This window comes from Geotrypetes seraphini, chromosome 12, assembly GCF_902459505.1.
Source record: "Geotrypetes seraphini chromosome 12, aGeoSer1.1, whole genome shotgun sequence".
In the NCBI taxonomy this organism is placed as follows: Eukaryota; Metazoa; Chordata; class Amphibia; order Gymnophiona; family Dermophiidae; genus Geotrypetes; species Geotrypetes seraphini.
Genome location: NC_047095.1, coordinates 37560202 through 37568867, shown reverse-complemented (window position 1 = coordinate 37568867; position 8666 = coordinate 37560202). Strand labels below are relative to the sequence as shown.

Genomic DNA, 8666 nt, shown 5'->3' with positions numbered 1-8666 from the left:
AGCAGAACTTCCTGACATTAGTCCTGAACCTGTCCCCCCTTAGCTTCATTACATGTCCTCTAGTCCGTGTCAAATTGGACAATGTAAATAATCTTCTCTGCTCTATTTTGTCGATTCCTTTCAGTATTTTGGAAGGTCTCGATCATATCCCCACGCAGTCTCCTTTTCTCAAGGGAGAACAATCCTAGTGTTATAAGTCTGTCCTCGTATTCCAGTTTTCTCCATACCCTTCACCAGTTTTGTTGCTCGTCTCTGCACCCTCTCCAGCAGTTTTATATCCTTCTTTAGGTAGGGGAGACCAATGTTGGACGCAGTATTCCAAGTGTGGTCTGACCATTGCCCTATAAAGCGGCATTATAACTTTCTCCGATCTACTCGAGATTCCTTTCTTTATCATGCCCAACATTCTATTTGCCTTCTTTGCCGCTGCCGCGCATTGTGCCGACGGCTTCAGGGTTCTGTCTATCAGCACACCCAGGTCCTTTTCTTGTTCACATCTTCCCAGAGTTGCACCTGACATTGTATACTCGTATTCCTTATTTTTATTGCCTAAAATGCATTACCTTGCATTCTCCACATTGAATTTCATCTGCCATTTCTCCGCCCATGTTTCTAACTGACACAAGTCGCTCTGGAGTTTCTCGCTATCATCCTGCGATCTGATTGCCCGGCATAGTTTTGTATCGTCTGCAACTTGATGATCTCACTGGATGTTCCTTCTCTAGGTCATTAGATATAAATATTAAAAAGGATCGGCCCAAGTACCGAGCCCTGGGGCACCACACTAGTCACTTTCTCCCAGTCGGAGAACTTTCCCATTTATGCCCACTCTCTGCTTTCGGTTTTCCAGCCATTTGCCTATCCATCTTTGTATATCCCCCCTCTATGCCATGGCTATGTAGTTTTCCTGAGAAGTCTTTCGTGTGGAACTTTGTCAAACGCTTTCTGGAAGTCCAAAATATATTATGTCCACCGGCTTCCCACTATCGATTTGCTCGTTCACGGTCTCAAAAAATTGGAGTAAATTAGTCAAACATAGATTTCCCTTTCCTGAATCCATGTTGACTGGGTTTCATTAAGTCATATGCGTCCAAGTGCCGGACTATGCTATCCTTGATCAGTGCTTCAACCATCTTGCCAGGGACAGACGTAAGACTCACAGGTCTATAGTTGCCCGGTTCCCCTCTCGATCCTTTTTTGAAAATTGGGGTGACGTTCGCTATCCTCCAGTCGTCCGGTATCTGTCCAGTTCTGATTGTCAGGTTTGCAAGTTTTTGCAATAACTCTCCGATTTCAACCTTCAATTCCTTTGTCACCATGTCATTCTCTAATCTGAAAGTTCATCGGAGGAGGGTGTAAATAAATGATTCCTGGCCTAAGTCATTCAGAACCCTTGCACCTGCCTTGAGCATTTAATAGTGTATGTGTACGAGAGAAAGATAAATGATGACTGGGGTGAGTGTGCGTGTCATGTGTGTGTCTCTGCATGCATGGCAAAAAACAAACAAACCCCTAAACCCAAGGTGGCCCTGCCTGGCCTAACCTTTTATTCACAAATCATTTTAAACTAGGAAGCTTTGGGAGAAAGGGGTAAGTGTAAATAGGTTGGTTGGTTGCTGTCACCAACCAAAACTCTGTTCTGCTGCCAGTGAGAAAATGAAAGAGGAAGAATGAGAGAATGTGTGTGTATATATATATCCTCTATAATAAAATCCTAAGCATGCATGCGCACTTAGGACGGCGTGTTCCCTGACAGCATGCTGTGTCCCTCCGAACACAGAGGCAGGGAACACGCTGGCGACTCCCCCCTCCCGCCCTCACTCACCAACTGCTGCCACCACCGCTGCTCCTCTTCAAAGCAGCCTACTGAGGTTCACAGCTGGCTGTAGCGAACCTCGCTGGCCGCTCTGCACCTCCATAGCAGGATCCCTCTATAGCACAGGATCGCATCAGATAGCACGGGATCGCATCGATAGCACGAGATCGCATCAGAGGGAACGTGCTACGGATGTGCAGAGCGGCCTGCGAGGTTCGCTACAGCCGGCCGCAAACCTCAGCAGGCTGCTTTGAAGAGGATGGCAGATGCGAACAGACCAGGAAGCTGGATGCTGGACAGGGGGAGCAGGTAAGGGGTGCTGCTGGACAGGGGGAACAGGGAAGAGGTGCTGCTGGACAGGGGGGAGGTAAAAGGAAGGGAGAAGGTCTACTGCTGGACAGGGGGAGCAGGGAAGAGGTGCTGCTGGACAGGGGGGAGGTAAAATGAAGGGAGAAGGTCTACTGCTGGACAGGAGGAGCAGGAAAGAGGTGCTGCTGGACAGGGGGGAGGTAAAATGAAGGGAGAAGGTCTACTGCTGGACAGGGGGAGCAGGGAAGAGGTGCTGCTGGACAGGGGAGAGGTAAAAGGGAGAAGGTCTACTGCTGGACAGGAGGAGCAGGAAGAGGTGCTGCTGGACAGGGGGGAGGTAACAGGAAGGGAGAAGGTCTACTGCTGGACAGGGGGAGCAGGGAAGAGGTGCTGCTGGACAGGGGGGAGGTAAAACAGAGGGAGAAGGGCTGCTGCTGGACAGGGGGAGCAGGCAAGAGGTGGTAGTGGACAGCCGAGGAAAGAGAGAGACAGAAAGAAAGAAAGACAGACACATCTATTCTAGCTTAAAGACTAGTATGTATGTATATATATATATATATATATATATATATATAATGGGCTTAAAGACTAGTATGTATATATATATATACTAGCTGATGCCCCGGTGTTGCACGGGTATTTAATTATAGCAATAACACTGTAAATGGATTCAAATAAAAATACTTTATAGTGGTGAATGAAATTATTTTTTTACAGCTTAATAAAAAGTACAATATTCAAATATAATGTGAAATATTTGACAAAATGAATACAATACAACTAACGCAAAACGTGATTATAAACAACATTTTTAGTTTCACCTCCTGGAGCAAGAACATATAAATTCTTGGGTGAACCCACCCTTGAGCAAGCAACATAGAGTTGTGGGCCGCGAGACCCCCAGAACATATCACCACCCAGGTAGTGAGGGGTCTGCATACCAAGTTTCGTTCAAAATCGGTCAAGCCGTTTTTGCGTGATCCTCGGCACACACACACACACATACCTCCGATTTTATATATATAGATAGATAGATAGATAGATATAGATATATATATAAAATTATATATAAAATATTTATATATAGAATATGTGTGTGTGATGCAATATGAATACATATTTTGTGGTATATCATATATCATACGTGTAAGAAAGTAGAAAGTATGGGTTTGAGTGTGCGTGTGTGAGAAAGCTGTACTGTAGATGCCAGAAGCGAAAATCAGAGCTAGGGCCGCTGTGCCGTGGCCTCGGAAGCGAATCCTGTAGCTCCCCCTCCCGATTTCCCAGCAGCAGGAGCTGTCAGCACAGGGCGGTGCGGAGCAGAAGAGGCTGCACTGCCGGCTACAAGCGTTAACCTTCCAGCGGGGCTCTAGGACAAATCCAGAAGAGCAGGGCCTGAGCTTTTACATGACCTGTCAGCCCTGCACGTGCGGAAGTGAGAATATGATCCGAGCTGGAGCTTCCTGGCTGCTATGGCTTTGGTCGGTTCGCCCCTAATGGGGAGTGGTGGGTGGTGCAGCCCGGTTTCCGGCTCTGAGTTCTTCTGTGTGTGGCGCTTATAGGAATCGGTTTTATCCTTGTTAAGCGTCGCTTGTTTCCCTCTGTAGGACGATCGCGGACAGTTTTCTCGTGTGGTGTGAGGTGGGCGTGTGTGTATCGCCCCAGAACGTGCGCGGCCAACCAGGCGCAGCTCTTTTGTAACTTGCGCGGAATAGCAAAAGAGGGGACCTGAAATCTGCGTGTTGAGTTCGGTTTTCTGTAGGGAGTAGTCGACTGGGTGCTTGCAATCTTCTGAGTGACATTAGTCTGCGCTTATCACTCTGCAGGGACTCCCAGGATTCTACCATTTTCAGATACTGAATTGTAATGAACGGATCATGTTCGTGTGGTAATAGTTTGCATATTTCATTACCGGGGGAACTGCATAGCCAGCAAGTTCTTCAATTCTCTGATCACTCCTGTCATCTGTGGCAGCTAGCGTTTGTGTGATCAAATTTGTTCAAGTCTTTGAGGTTCCGAATAAGAAATATGGTTTTCTTTTGGCAGGATCATCAGAGTCACCTGTCAGTAGAAAGGTAGAATTTCACTGAAAGAGGTTATAAGAGACCCAACTATGTCATCAGAAACAATTAAGGAGCCCTATTCTTCTCTAAAGGGTGTAGCATTGCAAGTGTTTCATCTTCCTGTGGCATGGTGCCATTCTCTCATTCAGGTAAACTGTTTGCATACTTGTGGATGAATTTTTGTCTCAGCCTTTGTTTGGGGTTTTTGCATTGTTTCCTTTTTTAAAAATCTATTCTGGTGGTTAAGCTAAAATAGTTTGATTTTTTTTTCTATTTGATGGTTAAACTAAAAATAGTTTGATTTTTTTTTTTCTATTTAACTTTTGTAATTTCTGTTGATATGAATCTTAGTAGAATACAAGAACATTTTACCTTTCTATTTTGAAATAGTTTAAATACATGCATGCATGGACAAAAAAAATTAACTTTAAATCATACTGCAGTGAATCTTTATCTGCAGTACCTGCTTATAAGTGCTACAGTGGGTTGGGCTGGGTCTCTCCAGAGCTCTGAATAACATTAGTGATTCTCTTCCTAAGCAAATAATCCTTTTGAAGTTGTTTTCTGGAATGAACAGCGGCTTGTAGCTAGAACGGATTTGAACATTTGTGTATTACTATTTGGTTAAAGCATGTAAACCAGAAACATCAGGAGTTTAATATCTTCTTTTGGTTTGAAGCTTTTGAATAAAGTGCAAATTTAAGAAAAGCTGTCACATGTATATTTTTATTAGCTGTCAATTGTATGTTGTTATTTTATTATGTATGTTTTTTATATAACCCACGCAGAACTGTGGGTATAGTGGGATATAATTGTTTTTAAATAATTCAAATAAAATCTTTGCCTGAGAAGAGGAAGGTGTATGAAAGATTTATTGTAAGAATTCAATTGGCAGAGAAGGTGGTACCTTATAGACTAATGATCGAGGCATGAGCTTTCCAGGAGTAGAGAAGCCAATTCATCAAACATATGAAATAGGGTCCAAGACATGGGTGTATATAATGAATATGCATGGGGGAATAAACCATTAGAAAATGCAGGACAGGGTGTGGAAAGGGAGAGAATGGCTGCATGGTTCAGTTAGCTGACCGCTGTGAGAGAGAACAAAAGACAGGATGACCTCAGAGTAGTTAAGTCCATTCATACCTGTAGTGTGCCATGATTCAGCTTTTTGATGAATTCCAATTCAGCAGTTTCACTCTGGAGTGTCCCTTTTGAAGTTCCTTTAGGATTCACTCATTAGTGCAAGAAATGATCATTAGGTGCATTTGATAAATGAAATAAGGTATTGGGGAAAGGGGGAGTAGAAAATTTCTCCTGTTCATTTTGCTGAGACATTTAAACTGTATAGCTGTAAATGTAAACCATGGAAAGGACCAGATTTAAGCTCTTTGACTATGTGCACATCTTCAAAGTAAAAAAAAAACAGGCATTCTAGTGGCTTTAAGTGTGAGGAAGAGCAACAGGAACATGCTCATTGCAAAGTTGCATTCTGGGCTCCCAAACATTTCTTAATATCTAAAAATCTCTCTGTTATAGTGGAAATAGGTTATAACCTTGGTAGCCAACCCAGAAAAAAAAAAAATATTAAGATGGGTTGTGGCCATCTGATTGCAAATTTCAAGTTGGAGATTCAGAAATCAAGCATTGAGGTAAGAGGAAGAGCTAGGACCCATTTCACTTTTCCATTATGTCTATGAAGATGAGCTTGTGGATCAGGTCTTTAGCCATTTGCTAGATAGTGAAAGGTTGTGTGCTGGTGCTATGCTAATGAGGTAAAGTGCTGCTTTACCTTTCAGGTAAAATTCTCTCCTGGGCTGAAGAAGCTGTTTGTAATATCAGCAGTCAGTACTGTGTCTTTAATTTTTCTTGCTCACCGTTTATAAAAGAAGACGTGAAAGAAAAAAAGGAAAGAATTGCCCTGGGAGCCAGGCAACTTTGCTTTAGAATGTAGCAAAACAGCTGCATCTGAAAGAGGTATGTGAAAAGCAATAGGTGTTTTTTTTTAACATTTTTGTTTATACTATTGTGAAATGTTTTCAACTTAATAGAGAAGAATTTTCAAAGCTATTTCTAGTGGTAAAACTGTACTTGCAGAAATTACCTACCATATATACTGTATGTGGGTAAATCTACACAAACAATAGGGAAAAGCATTCTAGGGCTGGGTCTGAAAATGTATACTTATTTTTGAACTTTGAAAAGTAAACATACATATGTTTTGCGATAAAATGTACCTGCAACAACAGGTGCAGATATATTTTTATTTATTTTGACCATTTTCAGTAAAGGTCTGCAAGTAAAACTTACCCATGGACCTTGCAGAGATTGAGGCAATTTAAAAATTCCCTCTAAATCACTTTGGCTTTTATTACAATGTAATAGGCAGCCCGAGAGCTCGTCTCGACGGGCGTACCTAACGCGGAGCTGGGAGGCCCGCGTGGTAGCCCGTCGGAGACGCGGGACCGTAAGGGGGGAATAGGAGGCAGGGGATTGGTCGGCAGGTCTGCCCGCCGATGGGAAGACCTGCCATTGGTAGCCGCGGCCGCGGAGGGCGTCGGGAGGGGGGAGGTTTATAAGTTGAGCCTCGGAGGACTAAGGGCGTTTCTGGTCTTCCGAGGCGGCTTTGGCGGCATGGAGTCGGGTTCGGGTTCCGGTGCCGGTGCGGTCGAGCTCTCCTTCGCAGCAGGGAGCTCCTTTGATGAAGAAGAAGAGCCGGTGAGTACCGCGCCCTCGGGAGCGTTCCCTGCCGCCGAGGCGTTCTCGGGAGATTGCCCGGGAATCCATTGCGCTGGGGGCTGGAGGGGGACCGTTGGAAATCGCGCGGTCCGGCGGGAGGGCCCGCAAAGTGGTGAGGTCCGGTGGTTCTGTCGGGGGGAGGGTGGTGGCGGAGTCTGGGCATGCATCGCTGACCGCGGGGGAGGTTTATAGCATGGCTGGGCCTGAGCCACGTGCTGATCTCGTGAGTCAGCCGGATGTGTTGCATACTGCAACAGTGGTGTCAGATTTTTCACTTCCCCAGACTGGTGACCACTTACAGAGCGGGGGTGCGGTTGCGGGCCCAACGGAGAGAGCAGTGCAGTTCAGGGTTCCGGCGAGTGCTGGGACGGTCGGGGCTGGGGGCCTGGGAGATCCTGTTGGTGGTTTGAGCGTGGGTGTCTCTGCGCCTGCGCAGAGCATCGGCTTGCCCTCTGTTCATTCTTCCTTCTGGCCTCCCTGGGCTTCGGGGTCTTGGGGTGCGGGTTGGAGTCCGGTGCCCTGGCCGATGGGGGGCGCTGGAGTATTCGATCCTGCGTCCGCGTGGGGCCGTGGGATGGGTCGTGGCGGCGGTCCTGCGGATTGGTGGGCCCTTGGGGGAGTGGGGGGTTCTGGTGGTCCTTTTGGGGTTCCTCCTTCTGGTGCTGTGCAGTTGTCTGGTCCTTGTTTTGGTTTGTCTTCGCAGGTCTTCGCTGGTTCGTCGGTAGGACGGGAAGCTGCGGCCACCTCCTTCCAGGAGCAAGTACAGAGTTCCGGTGGTGTTCAGACGGTGGAGCCCGGACGGAGGGGACTTGGTCGTGTGGTTGCTGCGGATGGCGCTGCTGGCGGAGGGATATCGGCGATGTCCGGACAGCGGGGTCCTTACATGGTAGCTGCTGCGGATGGCGCTGCTGGAGGGTCGAGTGGACCGATCATCGCTGGAGGAGCACAGGACATGGGTAACATGGCCTTAGAGGCTGTTGAGGGTGGGGAACAGGGTAGGGGGAATGGGAGGGGTAAGCGCAAGCGCAAGCGGAGGGCTAGGGCTTCCTCCTCTTCTTCGTCTTCTTCTTCTTTAACCTCCACTGCTTCTTCGTCTTCCTCACGGTCTCGGTCGAGGGCGTTGGGTGAATTATTATTATTATTATTAGGATATTTTTTATATACCGCCTATCAAGGTTATCTAAGCGGTTGTTACAATCAGGTACTCAAGCATTTTTCCCTCTCTGTCCCGGTGGGCTCACAATCTATCCAACGTACCTGGAGCTATGGAGGATTAAGTGACTTGCCCAGGGTCACAAGGAGCAGCGCGGGGTTTGAACCCACAACCCCAGGGTGCTGAGGCTGTAGATCCAACCACTGCGCCACACACTCCTCCAACAGGCGAGGCAAGAGAGTCAGGATAGGGGTGCTCCGGCATTGGTGGCGCTCACCGAGCTATGGGAGAAGGTTCCTAGAAGGTTGCGTCGGAAAATTAAAAAGCGAGCGTGCATTGATGTGTTTCGGCTCTTAGAGGGCAGGACGCGCAGGAGTAAAAAGAAGGTTAAGAGGGAAGAGGGCAAGGTTAAATCGGGTCAGGTCTCCCGTAATATGGTTAACTGGACGCGGGCGTTTCTTCGTCTGGCCAGCGTATGGGGCCAGGCTCGTCCTCAGGATTATGGCCTGCTCTTGGCGTACATGGATTCTGTGCTTGACGCTTATCAGCGCTTCGGTGGTTGGGCCTGGCTCAATTATGACGAGGC

General features: G+C 47.0%; 1 protein-coding gene across 5 annotated transcripts in view; it reads left to right on the top strand.

Annotated features, from left to right (window-relative positions):
* Window positions 1-3403: 3403 nt before the first annotated feature.
* MIGA1 (mitoguardin 1) overlaps window positions 3404-8666 on the top strand; it is a 98912-nt gene continuing 93649 nt past the window's right edge. The window contains exons 1-4 of one of the 5 annotated variants that reach the window (XM_033916641.1): window positions 3404-3560; window positions 4172-4337; window positions 5988-6165; window positions 6809-7883. In XM_033916641.1, coding sequence (XP_033772532.1) covers window positions 7121-7883 — 763 coding nt within the window. In that variant the 5' untranslated portion in view covers window positions 3404-3560; window positions 4172-4337; window positions 5988-6165; window positions 6809-7120. Of the gene's footprint in view, window positions 3607-3635; window positions 4014-4171; window positions 4338-5987; window positions 6166-6808; window positions 7884-8666 lie in introns of those variants that run through there. The other 4 variants (XM_033916642.1, XM_033916640.1, XM_033916643.1 and 1 more) reach the window with 4 other exon arrangements.